General features: G+C 43.2%; 1 protein-coding gene across 9 annotated transcripts in view; it reads right to left on the bottom strand.

The window, feature by feature from the left end:
• Positions 1-24,831, bottom strand: part of GRM7 (glutamate metabotropic receptor 7) — a 769,980-nt gene that overhangs the window by 45,033 nt on the left and 700,116 nt on the right. For 5 of the 9 annotated variants that reach the window (XR_004312244.1, XR_004312243.1, XR_004312246.1 and 2 more), the window contains exon 9: positions 7,083-7,329. Coding sequence is in view for 4 of the 9 variants with exons in the window: in XM_032458837.1 (XP_032314728.1) it covers positions 7,083-7,329 (247 nt within the window). In the remaining 5 variants the exon portion in view is untranslated. Of the gene's footprint in view, positions 1-1,261; positions 7,354-24,831 lie in introns of those variants that run through there. The other 4 variants (XR_004312242.1, XM_032458838.1, XM_032458836.1 and 1 more) reach the window with 4 other exon arrangements.

The raw sequence follows: 24,831 nt of genomic DNA, 5'->3' as shown, positions 1-24,831 counted from the left end.
AAAACCAAGGATGGAAAGAAATGTGGCAGTGATCTGATGAAAAGTGCCATGTTAGGGATGAGAGAGACCAGCCCATGTTAGGGAGCACCGTTTCCCTCGATCGGACCTCTCTTCTCTCTTTCTTGGAGTCTCTCCAGAGAGAGGTCTCTCTGCCTATGTTATGAGCATGATAGGAGGTTCAGAGGCAATGACAAGGGAACCTTTTATGCAGAGCCGTCACGTGATTTTAGTAACCCTACCCCATGTTTTCTGCTGTTTTTTTTCCCACAGCTTGGAAGGCTCTGACTTTGGATAGACAAGGATGCTTGCCAAAGCAAGTGTCGTTTTTCACTATGTTATAATATTGCTCAGGCCGCAGCAGGAAGGCCTGTGACTGTCGCTAGTATGACTGTTACTATTCTTCCTGGCATATATCCTGCAGCAAGAGCTCAAAGTAACATACAAGCATCAGCGGTGAATCAGGAACAACGCCCGTGGCCGTCCATCCCCACACGCAGTTCACGCGTCACACAACTCCCCATTTCTTCTAAGGTATTAGTTTGAATACCCTTGGTAGTTATTGGCAACCGCTGGGTTTGCATAATGTTGAAATTTATCTTTCGACTTTCCAAGTCTCTGACCGAACCTTTCCCTGCTTTCTGAAATAAGTGAAGTTGGTTTAGGTTTTCTCTAAGGCAGGACTATGAACCCAAAATCATCTTTAACACATTTTCAAGCCCAGCCAGCAAAACGTTTTCTGTTTCTTTGCTGCAAAGAAGGAACCACAGCCATTTTGGGTTTAAGATGATAGGGCCATTCATTGCTTTTCTTGGAATGAATACATTTCTGAGGACATACTTAGTAAAAGAGAAACCAGAGCAAACATTTTCACTAAGTTTGCAAAACACCCTCCAGGATCTCTCCCTTTAAGTTTTTTACCGTTGCCTTCTAAAAGCAGAGTATGAACACGAACATTTATAAATAATCTCTCACCATTGATAGTTTTAAAGCAGAGTGACCGACACCAATTTTGCCATTATCAGCTACTTGTTCAGGCAAGACAGATACACACACAGCCACGCATACGCTCCCCAGAAAATAAACCAGGTACGTGACCCACAGCAGCTGTCTGCCCTGCACTTAGCAAACAGATCATCTTGGAAAATGCGTTTCTTCATATAAATAGATTTCTTCGTAATCATGCACAGTGTTCATGGAAACATTTCCAATTCTTAGTGGAGACAAGAACACACAAATAGATAAAAATTAGATTGTTTCTTACCTTTTGGAAAGCAGGCAAAAGCTATACTGTTGGTGGGATAGTGTACCAAGTAACAGACTTTTGTACACTTTTTCTTACTGGTGGTATACAGTCTACAGGGAAAGTAAATATACAGGCATGTAGAAAATGAATGCTGCACACAATACTCGTTACTTTTTCCTTTCCTTTTGGAGAAGAGGCTGCGATAGAGACCAGAGACATTGTGCCCACTCCTTGAGTGGGTGCAGTAGCCTTTGGTAGACCAGCTCACCACAATTCAGGTACCTCTGAACATGGGAGTACAGGGTGTCTCTTGGATTAAGGCAATTGGGTTTTGCTTGCTTGGACTGGAGCAGTTGAGGGAACTAGCTCCAAAATCATGTATCTGTCTGGTCAGAGCAATTTTTTCTTCCTGTTGCCATCCCCCCCCCCCTTTTTTTTTTTTTTTACCCTCAACCTAGTCCTACATTCCTGCTTGACCAGCCTGCACGGTTAGTCCAGAAGGATGAAACACGTAACAGAATGTTGAGAATGTCAGGGATCCAAATGAATGAAGAAGCAAAACAAAACAAAAACCATAACAAATTGACACAGCACGGGAGTATGTTCCAGAGTTTTCTAGGCATCGTTACTTCTGTAGGGTTTGGTGCCCACATCCATTTTACAGCAGTTTGGGGTCTTTTTGTGTGTTCTTTTTGTTTGTTTTTAAATGAACTAGCTTCTTATATTGACAGTTGTACTAATTTAGGTAATAATTGCCTTCTTTGAAAACAGCACGGACTTTTCTTTGTACATTTTCCTTATGGTAAATGCAAAATGGTAGTAACAGCACCAGAATACAAACTTACATTAAAAAAAAACCCCTAATTTTAGATTTTCTATTTTAGATGTAAATTGTCATCGTTCTTAAATGTGCTTCACCACACAACAGGCTCATTGTCTTAAACTAGTCTTTTACGCAGTGTGTGTGCCGCCTCCCTGTCAGTGTCAGTTTATCACACACACAGCCCCATACCCCAGAATGGGGGTGTATCCCACCCAAGCTGTCCACCTGCCTGCCGCCTCTAGTTGGTACCCAAGTTCCGGAGTCAACTATCTGTAACCAGTCAGAGTACTTGAGCAGTTTCTCTGCCTTGCCCAGGGGCACTGGCTCAGAAAATGGATGGAAGTTTAGGACTAGGTGGCTCAGGGCTGCTCATCGCTGTGCCCTGCAGTCCTTTACAAGGAAAGCATCTGACCAGAGGGTCATTCACAGAGCATCTTCTGGTTCTGACCAGCCCAGGTGAGGAAGAGAGTAGTTCTCACCCACCATCTCAACAAAGCCATGCTGTCTCAGTTAACATTATTCATTCCAACTGGAAAAAGGTCTTGGTGGCCATCGATAAGCCAAGAACCAAGTCCTGCTGTTTATCTGGCATCTACAAGTTTGCCACGAACATACATCTGCCAAGTCAACAACAGAAAGGATGGGGAAACATGCCAAATACATTACACAGGTGCGAGAACCAGAGCTTAGAAAAGGAGTGTCAAGAAGGCGTCATTGTGGCCAGATCTAAAGCTATCCATGCTAGGTCAGGGCCTTCTGATCCTCTGGCCACAGAAATGTCTGCACAAATAAAAATCCAGCAAGCAGCTGAGCTGTACTCCTATGCCTCCTACTGGTTTTCAATCTGAGTGCAGAAACCAGCAAGCAAGCACTGGCCCAACTCTGACTATCCAGTATGTCAGTATTACACAGATACAGTAACATTTGGGGGACCATTTACTTTTTTATTGAATCTGTACAGAAAGAAGTTTTTCTTTCAAACAATGGGATTTTAGCTGAAGAAGCAACCTAAGAGGAAAACTGAACTTCTTGGGGAAAAATCCAGCAGTACGGGGCACTTGTAATTTCTGCCCATAGGAAGCCAACAGGCACCTTCGTTCCTGTGTAGACATGAATTGCAGCCTGGAGTTGGATGAGCAGAAGCGAGCGTGAGGCAGATGGCCAGCTGCAGAGATGGAGCAGGGCTGTTAAAAATGGACACACTGAAGACTGAAGTACAGTGAGGCTAAGTGCTGAGAGCGACAATGAACACGGGGGTGCTTCTGTCCCATTATTAACTTGGTAGCTCAGACTCTACATAGCTTCCTCCCAGATACCCTCCCTCAGAGAACAGCAGACAGAACTTCCCTGCTGGAAAAACAGATTCCTTTTTCAGGTACATGCTCTGTGATTTTGTTTGTTTCTTTTTAACCAGACAACTTAGTTTCAGCAAATAATGTCTTGGGCTCTGTTATCAAAGTTCAAACATTTGACCTAATCTGAGCCATATTTGGTACCAAATTGACTATAAACTGATGTTCCCTCTCATCAGAACAGTCTTGTCTGTTTCCATTAATTGAATTTCTTACTACTTTTCTTTCTCTACAAACAGTCCTTTCTGCATTGCTAGGGACTGGGTTTCCAAGCAGAATTGCTGACTGTGATATCGCTCTTCCCCTACTGGTGACTCTTTTTGGGTCATTTACAATTACTATATGTTTGCGCTTTTGTCTCACCTCAGATACCTCGTTCTGTGATGTTAGCTCTGTCCCTGATCAGCAGCACTGCCTAGGCCTTGGGAGGTACTTCCGATATGGGCTCAGCCTGAGTGTCCCAGAGTGAAATCCTTGCCATTAAGATCTCCGGCTGTGTTCTCAACACAGCAGACAGCCATGGATGGCTGTTTCAGTTTATTTAAATGGCAGTAACGTTACAAGTGTATTTCCTCAGTTACGTAGCCATATTTCAGGCGCTGAGTCGCCACACGTGACTAGCGGTTACTGTGCTGGACAGCAGAGATAGAGGACATTTCCAGCACTGCAGAAAGTTCTTTTGGACAGATTTTGTGCAGATGAGGTCTTGTGATCCCTCTCAGGGACCTCTGAGAGCTGGGTCATCAGAAACCCCAATGTTTGGAGGTACGTGAATCTCCTCCTCTGGTTTAGCAAGTATCTCAGCAAATTATCTATGGTTAGTTTTAGGGAGTGTCTACCCAAAACCAAAATAGCTAAAATCATTAAAAATTTTTTTTGGATTGGTTGTGAGACAAAGGCTCTATTTGATTTCATTTTTTTGCCTTGAACTATTTACTTTTGGTCTGCGTAGACACCAAAACGTCAACAGTGACAAAACCCAAGAAAACATTTTTCAAGGGAAAGGCACCCAATGAATTCCAAATGGAGTAAGTGTCGTGACTGACACCGGCAATAAGAGATTTGGATTTTCGAGTTGGTAAGATGAGGCCTCTACCTGGGCAGCCTTCTTTGAGCTCAGGTTACTCCTGCCTCTGCAGACAACACAGCAAAGCAACAGCGCATTTCACAGCACATTTAACCCCGAGGCTGCCACCACGCATCATCATCGTCTTTCTACGCAAGCTGTAGCCGAAAGGGTCAGGTCTGCATCAGAATTACGACATGTCACGCACGTTCTGAGAAACAGAGCAGCAAAGAGCAACAAGCATGGGTTTGGGAGTCAGACCTGGGTATCAGTCCAAGCTCTGCCGCTAAGGAGGGTGGGGCCTTGGCGATGGACTTGATCTCCCTAAGCCTAGGCTCCTTCGGTAAAGCCAGACTCACGGTCACCCGCGTACAGAGTTCTCGTGAGGAGGAAGCGAGGTCTTCCAGCCGAAGCTTGCTGTTCAATGCCTGCTTCAAAGGGTAGCTGATTCGTTTTTATTACTGTTAGTGTCAGTGTTAGCATTTTAACAGCCATCACTGTATCCTACTCAATAAAGGTTAACACTAGTAACAAGTGGTTTGAAAGCTAGGTATTTTTAAGCAGCATAATACCAGGTGAGTTATTCCAAATTCAAAGCTGCTTCTAATTTGGTCTTTTTTTTTTTTTCCATACATATAGACGTTTGACTGTATTTTCTGCTTTTTTGGTTTTGGGCATATCTAGTTCAATTTGCACACGTGTGTGTGTGTGTGTGTGTATGACTATAAATGTAAACTTGCCGTTGGAATGTCTTCAGGGTAAGGGTTTTGTGAAATGCTAATCTGACAAGGGGTCAGAGAGTAAAACACTGCAGAAGTATAACTATGTAGGTGTAGTTATTACATATAAATAGATGCAGAAATATGTTCGTGGAAACGTTTTTGTTGGTCACTGCCATCCACCTCATGGTGTTTGGTGTGACCAACTACACCGTCATATCTTTGTAACCAGTCACAGTGAAATTTACTTTTAGCAAAGCTTTTTGCCTTTTCAGAAGTGGGAGAAAATTAACATTTCATTGACACACTCTTTTCCAGATGAAGGCTATTTTCTGACACACTTATGACACCAATATTACAGACCTCCATTTTACATGTGCAAATGCTGAGCTTTAGCAAAGCTCAGTGATTCTAACAGCCACACAGCTGGTGAGTGGAGTGGCTTGGATTTGAACCCAGGTCTGTCTCACCCGAAGCCTCTTCCTGCACCACACTGAGTATCACGCAGCTCGCCGTCCACTCCCCCTCCTCTCGGCGGAACCGTTTGTCCGGAAGGCACGAGAACAGAGCCTTTACGTCCATTCTGTTTCTCCCCTCTCTCGGTCTGACGCTTCTCCTTCCTCTCACCTTGCCCGTGATGTTGTTAATGGGCCTTGTCTGTATACTGTCAGGTGTTCACGAATTCATTCAACCAACTGTTTAGAAATGGAGGTGGGCCAACATCATGGATCTTTGTATAGTCGTTGTCAGGGTCAAACTCAGTTCTTTGCTGGTTTTTAAAAATCTCTTAGTTGAAGAGGATAAAGGGTTACCTCTGAGTATTTAGAATAGGAGCTACTTTCTGCTTGGCAATAACCCTTTGGCTACAACAAAATCAGCTCATAACTGAACAATAATAAGTCTTGAATGACTTTCATGGACAGCCTGAATCCTCCCCTACTCTGAGAGAAGTATTAGGAACACATTCATCTGCCTCGTTCTATATGGAACTGGTCAAGACTTCCTGGAAAAACAGTCCTAGAAGTTACAGGTGTAATATGAAATGGACTCTTACCATCGCAGTGTTAGTAAAATTAGGAAATGGGAATTCTGTGAATTTAACTCTGGTTAAATGGTCTTTTTTTTTTTTTTTTTTAACAAAGTAGTGTCTGTATGTCCATCTCTCCTGTGGCCATTTGCAGGGGTAACTCAAGGTTACCCAGGGGTTGCAGACCTGCCATGTGCTGCACCACATCTAGCGTTGCATCCTTAACCCAGTCTCTCACATCTGCTCTTTTCGTGGGACCAAACTCCTCTTCGGTGGTGTGTTAGGTATTTTTTCCGGACCTGTGTACTTGGATGAAAGTTTGCCAGCTTTATTCACTATTTTATATAATTTTTTGTTTCTAGAAGGCTTGCTTAGTAAAGGATCATAAATTTCTCCATATTTATGTTCCAGTGGAAAGAAGTTACTGCTTCTAAAGGTCTTAAATACCCCAGCTTCACTCCTGTGCTGTAGTTCAGTGGGGGGCTGGAGGCTCCCTAGCAGGAAGCTGTTCCCCTAAGAGGAAGGGAGCGAGGAAGGTGGCTCATGACTGAACAACTGTGTTTATGTCAATCAGAGGGTTTGGGACCAAAGGACGAGAAGCCAGGGAAGGGGGGAGATTTCACACTTGTGAAGCACAGCCTCTGAAAGCTGCTTTCCAACAGGGAGCAAAAATAAAATAGTGGCAAGAATGAGGCAAGCCCTTCAGAGCAAAAGTTAGCATTTGCCAAGGCAACCCAGCCCGTCAGACAAGAATGCCCACGGTCTTTCTCCAAAGACAGGCAAGCACACGCCACGTTTTCGAGAGCTTCCTGACGCAGGATGGGAGGGTGAAAGGAAAGGAGAAGTACTTACTGTTTGGGTCTACGTTCTCACAGAGTTCTGTCTTTGCCTCACCGTTGGGTCTGTCACTGGGTTTGTGTGACAGCCGCGATGACATGGTGGCTGCTGTGACTACCGCCTTGAAGCTTCGCTTCCGTTTCTGGACATTGAGTTCAGGGTGGAAAATGATGATGTACACTTTCGGCATGTACAGCATCCCCAGCGCCACTGACGCACTTAGGTTCATGGAGATTGTGAGCGTGGTGGTTTGTATGTAGAGCTAGGAGACACAACACACAAGACACTATTACAAATAAAATGACTGCAGAGGGAGTCTGAACACTTAATGTGATGTCAAGCATGGCTACGGTTGGCAGAGAAAGCACAGTAATTTCTAGGGAGACAGAATGACTCAGTGTGTATCTTGGAGAGCTTACGTATCTATATGTTTATTGATTGCAAATCATTCTGTGACTCCGTGTGCATGCCTGCCCTGGACACGTCTCCCACTTGGAAGTTCAGGGTCGACCTTTAATTAGGTTGGAAGTACCTTCATTTAGAACAGCAGCTGAATTTGAAGACGTGCAGATCACATTTGTTACCTTGAGTTAAGGGATAGTTTTTTTTTTTTAATCCCCCATACATTCACAAAAAGATTAACACTCCAAGGGATCTCTTACTTCACAGATATTCTGGGACCTTATTGGAAATGCCAATATGTCAATATGTGTTATCTTTGTGTATTGTTTTTTAAAAGGGTTCACCTTCACCATAACCTACAAAGCAGGGAGTTAAGTTTCCCTGGAAAGTAAGCCCTTCTTGCTTAAGTCTGATTTGCAAAACACCAATGGCAAGAGACTAGGATCTAGTGATGTTGGCTTGTCCCGTCTCTCTGCATTGACCACTGCGCAAAGGATACAAAACCGCATCCTGACATGTGCTATGTGTAGTTTGGATGGTGCCCCTTTGTCTCTTTTTGCTTCCTTGAGAAATCAGTACAGCAACCATTCACAACTAACTGTTCAGTGTGTGAAGTCATCGTCTTGCCTACATTTGAAAGATGAAGGGTGAAGGGGGTGCGGGATGGTAAGATCAGTAAGGGAGAGCTACAGACAACTTGCATCGGTCCAGTTGCGTTTATGAAGTGCCCTGTCATGGTCCACAGCGCCACCATTCATTTACATATGTTTGTATGTTGCATGACTTCTAAAGGCTCGATGAAACGTGAGGTGGTGGGTGTATAATTAACTTGACTGTGGCAATCATTTCACAATGTATGCATACATTAAATCATCACGTCGTATGCCATAAAAAATAATGGTATATAACCTAAATACACGTAATTTGTACTCATCAATCATACCTTGGAAAAGCTAGAAAAAAATGGATAAATACATAAACAGGTAGGTAGGTAAATAAATACACTTGAATTACATTTGAAAAACAAAAACAGAAACCAAGCCAGGCAGCAAGCAAGCTACCAGGGCCGTCCACATTTACTGGAAACCCGGTTTCTTGGCAGTGTATCTGATCATGGTTTCCACAGCTGCGTCTTCCCGTGCATCTGAAGGTAAAGCCTTCACCTTTAATAGATTCTACAAGGCCCCTGGTGGTCCTCCCCCTGCCAGACTTTTCAGACTAATTCCCCACCACCTTGCCCAGCTCTCTCCCATGGCCTGCCGTCCACCCGGCACCCCTTCAGGTCTAGAAGGTGCTGTGCTCACCCAGCTACTGAACGTTTATACATGCGTGCATGTGTTTTTTCTGGATTCTTGTTTTCTTCTCTATGGAATGTTCCTCTGCTTCTTCGAACATCCATCCCAGGCTGCCCTCACCCACGGCCTCAAGTCTAGGCACCTTCCTGCCTTACAGGCTCTCAGAAGTCAGTTTTCTTTGGCTCCCTGGTCTCTGTTTGCAGTTGTTTGCCCACCACCCTGATCATCTGACTGCCCGTCTCCCCACCTGGGCTGTATGTTCCATTGAAGGCAAGGACTTGTGTCTGGTGTGTCACTGTGTCTGCAGTGGTGGCAAATAGTAGGTGCTTAATAAACATACAATGGATGAGATCATGTGTTTGTATCAGGGACACCTTTTTCCTACTGATGGCTCTGTGGTCAAACAGCCTTTCTCTAAATATATAAGAATTTCCGTCAGACCTATTAGCTGCCTGGATAGTTCTTATTTCTTCAATCTGAGGCTCTGGAGAAGAAACTGAGAATTTTCCATCTCATGTGGAAGAAATACAGTTTTCCAGCAAACATTAATGGGGATGTATATGTCCTTGAATGCTTTCAAGGAGCTGCTAACTGTATAATATATAATAAATGTAAAATATAAAGACAAAACAATATGGAATTAAAGATCCTCTTGGTTGTGAATTAGACCGCATTTGAAAAGCTCATCTTTTCCTATTAGACTTTCAACTCTGATCTACCCTGTTGCCTACACTGTTCACGAAAGGCTGAGAATGGTCACAGAACTCAATGAACCGAAGTAACAATGCTTCCTTCCCTCTTGGTCAGCGTCGTCATCCCACTAATGAGGGTTTTGCAAACCATGAATATAGCCCGTCCGAGAAAGAAAGGGCCATAAACTGACCCATGGGATCGTGAGTCTTGTTCCTGTTTCTCTGCTCGAAAGCAAATGTTGCAGTTGAAGAAATCAGCCTGTAGTTTGTTTTTGTTGTTGACTATTTATATTTAACTATAATGTATATATGCTTAAGTGCACATGGAATTGTATGTGCCTGTACGTGTATTCACACGTGCTTTTCCTTAACCAAGACTACGCAGTGATTTAAGACTCCAAAAGCTGATGTTTATTTTAATGGAGTATTTACTGTCATTATTTTCAAGCTACAGCCCATCAAGACTTTGATATTTACTTTGAAATGTTTGCAGTTTCTGGTGACACTTCAGAAGTAGGTGAAAACCAATAGGAATGTCACTGACCAAATCCCTACGCCCTCAAATCCTCCGTGTGTCGCAGAGTGGTTACGAATGAGGAGTCCAGAGCCGGTCTGAGTTCAGTTCCCATTTACTGGCTCTGTGACCTTGGACAGGTGGCTTTGCCTCTCTGTGCCTCACTCGTAAGTGGGGCTGGTTAGATGAGTGCCTACCTCGTGACGTCGTCTTGATGATGAAGTGAGTTAGTACTTATAAAGGGATTAGGACAGGACCTAGCATGTGGTTAGTACCATGAACGTATTTTCAAATAAGTTATAGAGGTCTCAGGATACAACAGCTCCAGTCTGCAGGGACCGTATGGGTGTTGGTTCATGGGGATCCAACTCTGCGAAGCCCCGGGAAGGGAACTAAATCACTGTCTTTTTGGCCCCTGGTGGGACACTCACCTTTGGACTCTGAGTTTCCATCCCAGCATCTCCTTTAGTATACTGTCTCAGCAAATTCCAGCGTGCTTATTTTTAGTTTCATGGCTATTCCTGTTTGACCCAAGGCTTATTTTAAAAATGCGTTACTCTGTTTAATTGTGGGCATTTCACACCATTTTACTTGATCTTCCTTATAATTTCTTTAGAGGTGTGAACCTTTAGAGGTTCTTGCACACATAGCTTTGCAGGTACCCCCCCCCCCCCCCCCCCCCGCCAGGACTGGCCGTCCCCTGAGCCTCCTCCCATTGGCAGACTGAGCCCCATCGCCAGTGGAGAAAGTCTGTCTGAAAACGGTCAACCCTCGATGGCTGAGGCCTAAGGAAGGATGCTGGCTGCCTTGGAGTTGCCTTGCACTGGGTACTTGTGCCTTAACTTTATCACCAACCTAAATGACTTCCTAGAATGCAGCCTTCCGTTCCTTGGTTGAATGTGGCTCTTCTACCAACCACCATGTGTACGTCAGCTTATATAACTAAGGGGCATTTAGGCAAGGGAGTCAGGGTCAAGCCAGCACCGTGTTTTTCACATTACCCTGGAACAGTAGTTTTCTTAAAGTCGGTGTACGGAATCCTTGGTTGAGACCATCTCTCAGTTTCCTCATTTGTAAAATGACGATAAGAATAGTTCACTGTTTCAAATGGTGGCTTTGAAGATGTAATTCACTAATAAAGTGCCTAGCAGAACTGCCTGGGAAGCACGTACCCATGAAATGTCAGCTGCTGATATTTATATTCTGCCGAATATTTCTATTAGGCTGTTGGGTGTCTTCCTTAATAACTGCTGTCATATATTTTAAACTTTTTATATGTGTCTTATTGATTAACTGGAATGTAGTGTCTACAAAACCAGGCCTGCTCACGTCTGGTCTGACTGACGTGTGCCAGCGAGCGCAGCTATTAAGGACACAGCTCTGTGCTTACTCAGGCAAAGCCCAGCTGCACCTGTCCTGTGCGTTTCCTAGTCCTAGCCTTCCAGCTCAGTGTCAGAGTCAAACCTGAATGCTTTCCGTGAAATGCCACTGTGGCTTGAGAAACTGGCCTGGCACTTAGGGTAACTTAAATTCTCCTTCTATAAGTTTCAACTGATAAGATACTAAGAAATTTGAAAACTCCATAGTACTAGTGAGTGAACTTTGAAACTTGCCAACTCTTCTGTGTCAGTTTCGGAATCAGTTTAATTGAAGACTATTTCGAGAGGTTTCAGGGCAAGCTGACCCCATGCTTTAAATTCACTGTTAGTTGTGTTTTCCAGATAGGCTGTGTGAGAGAGAGAGCTTACTTCTCTGCCCTTGGTGTGTTCATCCACTTAGCAGTTTGCCATTTTCAGTGAGATGCAAATGTGCCTCAGTACCCTGGGGGGATAGGCTCTAGGACACCTGGAGACACCAAGCCTGAGGATGCTTGAGTCCCTTATATAAAATGGTGCAGTATTTGCATAGAACCTACATACATCCTCCTGTGTATTCTAAGTCCTCTCTGGATTACTTAGTTATATTACAAGACCCACTGCGATGTAAATGCTATGTGAATTGTTGTAAATACAATGTAAATGTTATGTAAATCGTTGCCAGCACATAGCAAATTCAAGTTTTGCTTTTCGGAACTTTCTGGAAATATTTCTTTTCCCTGAACATTTCTGATCGGCAGTTAGTTGAATCCGTGAATGCAGAACCTGTGGGTACAGAAGGCTTGTTGTCCCACCAAGTGGCTGCACAGGCCAGGCACCAGGCAAATGAAGGCGAGCAGGAGAGGGCGTTCCCCCTGCCTTCGGGGAGCCACGTTCTAGCAGCAGGACGGATGCAATCCAGAATCAGCTAACGCCTCATTTATTAACTGCTCACCACAGCCTTTTTCTCAGAGTGTATACTGTTACCAGTTTTCTTCTCCTCTTGGCATGGCCTTTGCTCACCTGCTCTGCCTGGCACCCTGTTTGCGTTTGATGCTCAGTCCAGGGGTTCCTTGCACATAAAGCATCCCCACGTCCCCAGCTGCCCCGTCGGCCCCTTTGACGAGGTACAGCGCCAAACAGCACACAGCCTGGCCTGAAGCGCACAGCCAGCTGTGCTGTGGCGCTTGCTTCAACATGCAGATTCATCCTGATGAGACGGACACATTAGGGAACGATTTGAGCCTAACACTGAGTTCGTGTTTGCAAACGTGCATTTCTTCCTCTAGAAACACCAGGTGAGCTCAGGAAACTGCACCCAGCCAAACCCCGCCCTGTGGGATCCACAAAATGCACACACGCCCAGGGCCTCAGACATCTGCCCGAGCCCCCTCCACAGTTTCCCCATGGATCACGATACTTCTGGCACCTGCTTCCATGAGCAAACTTTTGGTCCTTTTTTTATAAAGTTAAGGTGACATATTTACTGTAATATTTATGCATTTTGTAGCCATTTACCATGTGTAAAACCATGCCACCACTTTTATTAGATTCCTATCCTTTTAAAAATGTCACTGATGACATTTTAGCATGTCGTGTCCCTCGCCCACTTTTTCCCGTAAGTCTAGTGATTTTTATTGCACAGGTCTGCACAGCGTGGTGATCTTTACAAACATGTTTGTCTTGTTATAGCGAAACTGACTGGATAAGAAACCCGATCCCTGCCACAGAGTGTGCACTTACTAAGTCCTGGCTGAGCAAAGGCTCTGCACTTGAAGCAGGTGTTAGGTATGAGAAGTATCCTTGGCGTTCAACGTTGTTTTAAGAAAGCTATTATTTGTAGTCTGTTAGTTATTACTATGATTATTTTGCTGTTATTTGTGTGCCTCTGTTTCCTCATTTCTAGAGTGGAGATAATAATGACACTTATAAACTTTGATCCCAGTTGGGATCAAATTGCTTGACCGTTGTCAGATACACAGAGGAGTTCTTAACATGTAGAAACTGCTCAGTCAAGGGTGTCGGTATCACTGATTTATTTATTGGCTGGAACATAAAATGACTTGTTCTTTCTCCTCTAATTTTAATATATTTTGAAAGGACCATCTTTCCTATGGAATCCACTGAGTAACAACCTGTTTTAGGGAAAGACATCTCATTACGTCTGTTTCTATTTCGTTGGAAAGAATACGCAAACCCCTGTTTTACCTGTCACTGACTGTTTTATGGAAAATAACCAATTACATGCCTTTCCCAAGTGACAGCTGAGAACTGGGACAAGAAGGCTTCAGTGGAGTCTTTGGGAGAGACGGGAGAAGCTTCAGAATTCTCATGAGATCCCAAAGTCTTTACAATAAAAAGAAAAAATACGCCTAATATAGTCATGGTTAAGGAGGAAGCGTACGTTATTCTCTGAAAAATGTTTGAAACATTCTTACGTCTAAATTGAACTGAAAGTTCTTGGCAGTTAAGACCCATATTTTTGATCTTATCACTTGCACCATATTTTTGAGAAATAATAATTACAGTAATTGTATTTTAATATGGTTTTTAATTACAGTAATCATATTTTTGAGAAATAAAGACTACATATGGCTGGAAATGAGATAAGGATGTTCAGAGTGGGACTTCCTCAGTCATCCAGACGGGCAAGATGCTGAAAAGATTATTTCTTTTTATTATATTATATTATATTCTTATTATTGCTTTTGCTTAGTTATGAAATAATGCATGATGACAAAAGGATTCAGCATGATGATGAGAAAAAATATTGGGATTTTTTGGGAGGGAAAGATGCTTGCATCTTCTGGAAGGATGGTATAATGGAAAGACAAGATCTTTCTTGTTAGAACTGATTTCAAGCTTGGCGCCGGATGGTTGGCTGGCAACTTGGGACAAGTGACTTATCTGTGGCAAGTGATCATGTCAAAATTCAAACTATAAGCATTACACCCCCCAAAAATAGGATATACATTCTTTTCAAGTGCACATGAAACATTTTCCAGGATCGATCATGTACTTGGGCACAAAAGAAACCTCAACAATTTTAAGAAGATAGAAATTATCTCAAGCATCTTTACTGACCACAATGCCATGAAACTGGAAATCAACAACAGAGAAACAAAGAAGAAAAAAAGGAAAGCATGGAGATTAAACAATATGTTATTGAAAAAACAATGGATCAATGAGGAAATCAAAGCTGAAATTAAAAAATACCTTCAGACAAATGATAATGAAAGCACAACCACTCAAAACCTATGGGACACAGCAAAGGCAGTGCTAAGAGGGAAGTTTATAGCGATACAGGCCTTCCTCAAAAAAGAAGAACAATCTCAAATAAACAATTTAACCCACCACCTGAATGAATTAGAAAAAGAAGAATAAAAAGCCCCAAAAAGAAGCAGAAGGAAGGAAATAATAAAGATCAGAGAGGAATTAAATACAATAGAGATTAACAAGACCATAGAAAAAATCAACCAAACCAAAAGCTGGTTTTTTGAAAAAGTAAATAAAATCGACAAACCTCTGGCCAAACTCACAAAGAAGAAAAAAGAGAGAGCACAAATTAGCAAAATAAGAAAGGAAAATGGAGAAATTGCAACAAACAAAATAGAAATACAGAATATCATACGAGAATATTATGAAAAACTATATGGAACCAAACTGGATAACCTAGAGGAGATGGACAAGTTTCTGGAAACATACTGTCCACCAAAACTGAATCAAGAAGAATCTGAACACTTGAACAATCCGATCACTAGAAAGGAAATAGAAATGGCAATTAAAAACCTCCCTACAAATAAAAGTCCAGGACCGGACGGCTTCACCGGGGAATTCTACCAAACATACAAAGAAGAACTCATACCAGTCCTTCTCAAACTCTTCCAGACGATTGAAAAGGAGGGAATACTCCCAAACTCATTCTGTGAAGCCACCATCACCCTGATACCAAAACCAGGCAAAGACACTACAAAAAAAGAGAATTATAGGCCAATATCACTGATGAACATAGACTCCAAAATCCTCACCAAAATTTTAGCAAATAGAATCCAACAACACATAAAAAAGATTATACATCATGACCAAGTGGGGTTCATCCCAGGGACACAAGGCTGGTTCAACATACGCAAATCAATCAGTGTAATACATCACATCAACAAGAGAAAGGACAAAAACCACATGATCATCTCAATCGATGCAGAAAAAGCATTTGATAAAATTCAACACCCATTTATGATAAAAACTCTCGCCAAAGTGGGTATAGAAGGAACATATCTCAACATAATAATAGCTATATATGACAAACCTATAGCCAGCATAGTACTCAACGGTGAAAAACTCAAAAGCTTCCCACTAAAACCTGGGACAAGACAAGGATGCCCACTATCACCACTCCTATTCAACATAGTCCTGGAAGTCCTAGCCACAGCAGTCAGGCAAGAGAAAGAAATAAAAGGGATCCAAATTGGAAAAGAAGAGGTAAAAGTGTCATTATATGCTGATGACATGTTACTATATATAGAAAACCCTAAAAGGTCCACACAAAAGCTACTAGAGCTGATTGAAGAATTCAGCAAGGTAGCAGGTTACAAAATTAACGTTCAAAAATCAGTTGCATTTCTTTACACTAACGATAAATCAACAGAAGAAGAAAGTAAAGAAACAATCCCCTTTAAAATAGCACCCAAAGTAATAAAATATCTGGGAATAAATCTAACCAAGGAGGTGAAAGAATTATACTCAGAAAACTATAAACCACTGATGAAGGAAATTAAAGAAGACTTTAAAAAATGGAAAGATATTCCATGCTCTTGGATTGGAAGAATCAGTATTGTTAAAATGGTCACACTGCCCAAGGCAATCTATAGATTTAATGCAATCCCTATCCAATTACCCAGGACATATTTCACAGAGCTAGAACAAATCATAATAAAATTCATATGGAACCATCAAAGACCTAGAATTGCCAAAGCATTACTGAAGAGAAAGAAAGAGGCTGGAGGAATAACTCTCCCAGACTTCAGACAATACTATAGAGCTACAGTCATCAAGACAGCATGGTATTGGTACCAAAACAGACATATAGACCAATGGAACAGAATAGAGAGCCCAGAAATGAACCCACAAGCTTTTGGTCAACTCATCTTTGACAAAGGAGGCAAGAATATACATTGGAATAAAGACAGTCTCTTCAGCAAATGGTGTTGGGAAAACTGGACAGCAGCACGTAAAACAATGAAGGTAGAACACTCCCTTACACCATATACAAAAATCAACTCAAAATGGATTAAAGACTTAAACATAAGAAAAGATACAATAAACCTCCTAGAGGAAAACATAGGCAAAACATTATCTGACATACATTTAAAAAATGTTCTCCTAGAAGAAATAAAAGCAAGAATAAACAAATGGGACCTAATGAAACTTACAAGCTTCTGCACAGCAAAGGAAACCAGAAATAAAACAAGAAGACAACCTACGGAATGGGAGAAAATTTTTGCAAGTGAAACCGACAAAGGCTTGATCTCCAGAATATATAAGCAGCTCATACGACTCAATAAGAAAAAAATAAACAACCCAATCCAAAAATGGGCAGAAGACCTAAACAAGCAATCCTCCAAGGAAGACATACAAATGATCAAAAAGCACATGAAAAAATGCTCAATATCACTAATTATCAGAGAAATGCAAATCAAAACTACAGTGAGGTATCACCTCACACCAGTCAGAATGGCCGTCATTCAAAAATCCACAAATGACAAATGCTGGAGAGGCTGTGGAGAAAGGGGAACCCTCCTACACTGCTGGTGGGAATGCAGTTGGGTGCAGCCACTATGGAAAACAGTGTGGAGATTCCTCAAAAGACTAGGAATAGACTTACCATATGACCCAGGAATCCCACTCCTGGGCTTGTATCCAGAAGGAAATCTACTTCAGGATGACACCTGCACCCCAATGTTCATAGCAGCACTATTTACAATAGCCAAAACATGGAAACAGCCTAAATGTCCATCAACAGGTGACTGGATAAAGAAGAAGTGGTATATTTATACAATGGAATACTACTCAGCCATAAAAACCGACAACATAATGCCATTTGCAGCAACATGGATGCTCCTGGAGAATGTCATTCTAAGTGAAGTAAGCCAGAAAGAGAAAGAAAAATACCATATGAGATCGCTCATATGTGGAATCTAAAAAACAAAAACAAAAACAAACAAACAAACAAAAACAAAGCGTAAATAAAGGACAGAAATGGACTCACAGACAGAGAATACAGACTTGTGGTTACCAGGGGGGTGGAGGGTGGGAAGGGATAGACTGGGATTTCAAAATCGTAGAATAGACTACACTGTATAGCACAGGGAAATATACACAAAATGTTATGATACCTCACAGAGAAAAAAATGTGACAATGAGTGTGTATATGTCCATGAATAACTGAAAAATTGTGCTGAACATTGTAATTTGACACAACAGTGTAAAATGATTATAAATCAATAAAAAATGTTAACAAATTTCTATAGTTTGAATTTTTTTTTTTTTTACCAGAGTATCTGACATAAAACCCTACCTCATTCCAGCACTACCATGGAGACCTTCTCAGCATTTTAAGTTTAAAGGGTAGCAGTGTGAGAAGTGCTCATGGAATGCAGTAGATGCCCACCTTCTGCAGATAATATTCATGCTATTTTATTTAGACCTGCTATCTATAAATAGGTCATATAAATAGATAGCCAAAATATGTAAAGAAAGACACACACACACACACACCCCAGATTATATGGGACACACTCTGTGGATGGGCATCTGGCGTGGAATTATATAAATAATGAGGCAACCAGATGATTATTGGACAAGACCTAGCTTTGCTGTTTCCTTTTTCTCATTTAGTATCTCCAGACAGACCTGACATTAAGTCTACACACAATTATATTATGTATTTGGAGGGACACAGATAAGCACTCCAGGTGAATGCACACCTGTTGGTGGAGCGTGAGATACGTGATTATGTCGTGCTTGGAATCACCGCGTCTCAGGACTCCTCTCTCCTGACCAGCAGCCTGACACTGTGTCTACGCCCGCACGGCGTCTTCACAGAGATGCTGTTATTCCCATTGGCCGCATCCTCGTGAAGTTCAGTGTTTTGCTCCCCAGGACATCCTAACAAGCTCAGGCCATCCTGATGGTTAACACTTCTGATTTTGCTCAGCACATACAAGCACAGCCTACACACACTGATGCACAGAATTTCTTTTTTTTTTTTTCACCAGTCCTGTGACCCCTCAGTTTTCATTTCAAGACTTTCCCCTCTCCACCCACAAGGTAGGAGTTCTACTCTTTCATGGAGCCAATACTGGTTCTCTTTGCTTTGCTGTGTTATCTAAAAGGTTACTTGAAATTCCTGCTGGTCCAAGAGCCCCAGAAATGTTAGGTCTCTTCCTTCCAGTGATTTAACATACAAAATGCAAAGCATTTTCCCTGTTAGCCTGGGGAGACACACTTCTGCCAGATTCCACTGGCTTGCTTTGAATCCTTGGCCATATTCATCAAGACTCAGCCAAACAGCATTTTGCAGGAAGTGGTGTCAGATCTTGTCTCCTAATGTGAAAAGGCCAGCTTGTACCTCCCTGGGGAATAGGCTAAGTTATATACGACGAGGTTCTGTACTACTCTGCAGGTGAACCCGGGGATTCAAAGGAAAAGTCCGAACTTAAAGTATTCCATTTCTAAAATTGTCATTTGAAATATTCCATTTCTGTAAGTGCCAAGCTGTCTAATCTTGCCAACTTTTAAAGTCATCTTTATATTTCTAGGGAATGTAAAAGGACAGGAATCAAATGAAAACACTGATGTCAAATTAACGGCTGAGAGAAAGAGACCATGTCTGCATTTCCTGGGAATAGTCAGTGTGTTTTGAGTTGGACTTGTAAAGTGTTCCTTGAAACCAGACCCAGGAGTGTCACTGACACACAGACCATGTCAGGTTCTTATAAAGAGGAAGCGTGTTCTTATCTCAGTTTTCAGAGCCACGGACGACCTTCTGATGAACCCTGACATGTTTCCACCATCACAATCCTCCGGCTCTTTCCTCCTGTTAGTTTTGTCGGTCTTCCTCTGTTCCTTTTGGACCGTATCTTTCCCACCTTCCCGCTGAGCTACGGTAGCTCCCTTCCTGCCCCTCAGGGTCTTCCTTTCCCTTTGCGTTAGCTCACACTACTTGTCCATGTATCGTCTTTGCTTCCCGGCTTTTCCGCTGCCACTGGTGCAGCGCCGTGGATGTGGATGGAGGCTGGCCCCTAACGTTTGTCCTGGCTGCGAAGTGTGCTGTGGTACCCACTTAGCAGGCGTCCCTGACTGATGGGCAGAGCATGCCAATAGCCGGAACCTCGGCCGGCTGGACTGCCCACCCGGGGGTAACCGGTGCTCTCAGCTCCTCAGCGAGGCCCTCAGCTGTGGAATGGGGTAAAGCCAAAAGGAGCAAATAACTGTGGTGAGACTGCCTGGAAAGTTGTAGATACACAGTCGCTCGGCCAGTGCCCCTAATTGGAACAGTGAGGGCTGTGAGACTGGGCGGGGAAATAACAGTCACCCTACTGAGAGAAACGGAACAAGAGGGAGTGAACCTGGCCAAGCAGCAGGGGCCGAGTGGCTCACGGTGTGGATCTCACCTTCACGAGGCCCATTCTCCCGTACTTTTGCTTCTAAGGTCGTGGGTCATGGATCTCATAAGTGCTATTTCTTACCCACTCGCTCCCGAGGGCCTGCAGTCTGGCCTCTGTCACCACCTCCTCTGACTCTGCCCTCTAAACCTTCCTAGACGGCTTCTCAGACCTGAGAGATTTTTTTCCAGCTCTCATTCCTCTTTAAAACTCAGCGTTGAAGACAGTGTATTGGCGGCCCCAGCTGCCCTGCCATATTAGCTCAACTTCTCATGATATTTAGATGAAGACAGAATCCTCAACATGGCCCACGGGACTCTGAGGGTTCCCCTTCCACCTTCCCTCATCTTCTCTAAGCCCTTCACACATGCAGTGCTCTGTCCATCCTCAGGACTCCTGCACATGCTGTTCCTCTGCTTTAGATGCTGTTCCCGCTCATCTTTCCCTGGTTACCTCCTACCTGTCTTTCAGGTCTCAGTCTTATTTCCTTAAGGATGACTTCACTGGCCTTCAGATGTAAACTATGCCCTTCCTCTGTTGCTTGTTTATAGGACATACTACTTCCCTTCATTACATCAGTCACAAATTATGCCCATTCATTTGAGTGTTTATGTAATAAATATCCCCTCAATAGACTGTCCTCCTGAGAGCACAGACCCTGCCCTTTGACCTCCTGTACACAGCTCCTGGAGCACGGTCAGGACTCATTCACAGTGGCTGAACAGAGGAACGAGCACAATCTAGGAAACAGACATGGAGGACAAGTGTGTGGGACCTGGGGTCACGGGCTCTGGGGCTGAAGGTGGGCTCTGCCGCTTACTGACAACTGTGGGGGCCTGAGGAGCTCGCTTGGCTTTTCCAGGCCTGGAGACTGACACTTACAGCCCGAGGTGAGGAATGACATCTACCCCCAGAGCTGTGGCCGAGGAAACGCCTTGTCGGTGGTCACGTTTGGCACAGTGCTGTCCTGGGCAGTTTATGCGTGTGTAGCAGCAGATAACATCACCATGCCCAGAGGCTCTGGGGCTCTGAAGGGGCATGATTTCTCCCCACTTTTCCAGGTGCTTTCCCCTCGAGTGGTTTCACTGGCCTCCCTTCTCCCTGAGTCCGACAGCTGGGGCACTCCTCTGGCCCAGCCGAGGCATTCAGGACCAATAAACACAGGAGATAAAATACAGAGATAAATTGTCCCTGATAATAGGAACAGAACCAACATATTTTGTGGAAATCAGGGAGGGAAGAGCATTCAGAAGTCAGCAAATCAAGGTAGGGACCATGTTTAATTTACCTTGGCATCTTTGTGTCTGGCATAGGAAACAGGTTCAGTGTATGCTGGAAGGATGAGATGGTCTTCACTCACGTGATAAATCCAAGCTAAATTCAAAGCCACTTACTCATCTCCATGCCATGGCTCATCAGGTCCCCCAGCCACAATGGCCTCTTCCATATCCCTGAATATGCTGTGCTCTTCTGCCACAGGGCCTTTGCATAGGTTTTCCGCTTTCCTTGAAACGTCCCCCTCACCTACCTTGTTCTATTCATTTTTCAGATCTCCACTCAAGTATCACTTCTTCCTCTAAGGCTCTTCTAGCCAAGGCTAGGTATTACTATACTGGTATAAGCTCTCAAAGCAATCTTAATAACTCAGATGTAAACATCTGTGTGTGTATGATTCGTATCCATCTCCCCGCCTGGAAGAGTCTGCTTAGCTCACTGTTGCGTCGCCAGCGCCTAGCACTGTGGGTGGCAAATCCAAGGGGCTTCACTGATACTGTTAAGGAAGGAAGTCTTGGGGACACAAAGATAAGAGATGACAAAGTCTTTGAAGTCTTGTCTGGTTTATCGCAGAGAACAGAGTCAGAAGGGTGCCTGACAGGCAGAAGAAACAGTGGGGTATTCGTGCAGGACTGACATTCCTTGTAAGGAGTACTTTCCAAATGACCCAGGGAGGAATGGACTGTGTTGTCTGAGGGGCTGCCACATACATTTCCTTACCCCCGGGTCATGTGTTCACTAAACAATAGAGCATAATTATCAACGGTGACTCCGTGACAGCCTGACGCAATAATCAGCACCCACAGCCCTGCCCCTTTTGGATGGGAGCTTTTCTTTCAAAAAGCCTGGGCTAGCACTCAGGTTAGCACCCAGTTGTCTCCTCACGATAGAAAATGAGATGGTTGCCATGACAACTCAGCGAAGAGTTCAGGGATTGAGGGTTTTTTTTTCTCTTTTTGACAAAAAGCTTCTGACTTTGACTTCACTGGTAACATAGATGCTTTTTTTTTTTTTTTCAATTCTGATCCATCCTGGAATTTTTCTAAATCATTAATAAATATCATTTAAAAATCTACCTTTAGAAAGTGGGGTGGCTCAGACTACGATAACAGCAATTGTGGGGACTGAAGGGGGCAAATGCCAGATACACTGGGAGGGAAAAACCAAAGGACATGGGGGTGGGTTGGATGGGAAGATGGTAAGAGTGAAAGAGAAAGCAAGGGATCATGTTTTATATTCTACTTCCCTTTACGCAAACTGCAGGGTAGTAGCATCTTCATTCACGTCAACACTGCACAAACCCTAGAGTAGGTTTGAGCTCTCCTGGGGGGAAAAAAAAAGTTTCTGCCCCTCCCCAAGCCAGGGTGGACTGCTAAAAATATTTGCAAGGGATTTGAACTGATACCAGCACAGTGGGCTCCTGGGCTGTCTTCTGGGGTGCTAGTCCCCAGTAATTCTTGCCAGCTTTTATCTCCTCCACCCCAGTGAACTCTGATCCTCAACCAGTCACAGCCGCCCAAAGCCAATCCTTCACCGTAATTTACATTCATGGTGAAGATTTTCTCTCCAAGACTCGACCCTGTATTTATTCCTACTTGGAACTCTCAACCCTCTCTTCTTAAGAATAGGTTTTTTTTTTTCTTTTCTTGAAGACACGCAGCAGAGATCTGTGAAATGGTTAAATGACAAGCATGTGAGTAGACTGCTGTCTCCTGACACCCAGAAAATGCCTTGTTCATGTCCAGTGTCCTTACAATGTAATAAAAAAAAAATTCTTGGACAAGGTCTATCGTTTCATCTGGCTCTTGAAATGACACCATGCCAAACTTTGATATAGGCTAAGAAAAATGTGTGAATGAGTCTTCAAAAATAATTTTAAAGGCAAATTTTCTATCTAGTCTTGGCTTGTGGATCAACAGACATTGTTCATGGGAGTTGGATAAAGCATGAAAGGTCTTCTTCATAGTGAACTCTGTGATGTCTACAGAGATTACAGGCCCTCGCATCAGAGGATCCTGCAGAAGAAGTTTCTGAAAAGGTTGTTCTCATCTGTGTAGAATTATGTGTTTTAACATAGAGATCACCGCCTTCATCAACTTCATAGGGCTGCTAAGACGATCAAATAGCATCTCCAGTCGTGGTGCAAATGGCGCTGCCCCGTAACACTTGGCTCTGCACTGACGATCTTTGTCTCTGGAGTTGCCTCCAGCTACCTGGTTGCACAAATTGGACCTTCTAAGGGTTATTCTTTAAAATCTGCAATTTCCTCACATTTTACCCTTTATGTCCAGTCTGGTAATAGTATCTGTAAAATATTTCTGGAATCTGTTCTCTTCCCACTGCCCCAGCCCCAGTCTTAAACATGATTAATCAGTTAATACACTGAAGTACAGAGAACAGTGGGTACCACTTGTAAGTTCTCAAGTTGTAGCTGTGATGGCTGGTGGCGGTGGTGATGAAGGTGATGATATGATGATGCACTTTCACACTCTTCCTAGGGTGCTACCCTCGCATCCCAACTGGTTTCACTATATCCATTTTGCCTCCCTGTAAGCACTGTACAGAGTAACCAGAATTGTATCTACAAAAACTGCAAATCAGATTACGTGGTCCCCTGTAAAACACCTTTCAAAGTTTTCCCATTGCCGTACAGTATCTGGACTAACTGCGTTTCCAACTGCTTGGCTATCTTTAATTTGGTTTCTGTGCACTGGCTTCTTGGGTGCTCCAAGCTCATTTCTGGCAAAGGGACTTAGCGCACGCCACACACGCCGTTCCGTCTGCCGTGTTATTTTGCCTGAGCCTTTCATCCGGCTAACTCCTAACTCATCTTGTAGGTTTGACTTTATGCATTTTCTCTTACAGACTCTCTGTGACCAACCACTGCTCCACTTCCTTGAATCGTCCCCTTCCATGATGTTCCCACATAGTAGCCTAGGTTTTATTTAAATTCATGTTATAATCAGTAATTGTCAACATAATCATGGATTCATTTATCTCAACTCTTTCCTACTAGGATTTCAGACTTAATGATGGCAGGGATAGACCTGTAACAAGCGAGGACTTCACATACAGAGAGCAGGTCAGAAAACAGTTACAAAGTAAGGTACACATACAAGCATCCTAATGAGTAAAACTCTCTCTCTGAGCTGTGAATACATTTCGGGGAGATGTTGGTTCTTAGACTGAACACATTCAGAGAATGTTAAGCTAAAATCCTGAGACTCCAGAGAGCACACATGACTTGCGTACGGTCACAGTTAGTCAGGGAAAAAGCTAGGGTGTTAGATGAAGTCTTTTGACTGTAAAGCTCATTTTACTGCACTGCAATACACATTCAACTAAAAAGCCTGTTTAATAAAAGAGTAGATCAGAAGGACTATTGACTGTCTCATTCTTCAAAGCTTTAATTGCCAGTGCTTAGACAAACAAACATCTCTAAGTATTTCTGAAGGGAACTGACAGAAAATTCCCATGCTTTGGCACAGACAGTGTATTTGTGTAAGAGTGTTTTATAGTTAAGTCCATAGTCCCTACTAAGAATAACGGGCAAACATCCTGGGTGTGA

The sequence above is a fragment of the Camelus ferus genome, chromosome 17, assembly GCF_009834535.1.
Source record: "Camelus ferus isolate YT-003-E chromosome 17, BCGSAC_Cfer_1.0, whole genome shotgun sequence".
NCBI lineage: Eukaryota > Metazoa > Chordata > Mammalia > Artiodactyla > Camelidae > Camelus > Camelus ferus.
Note: the sequence above shows the minus strand (reverse complement) of the source record. Positions and strands in the feature narration are given on the sequence as shown.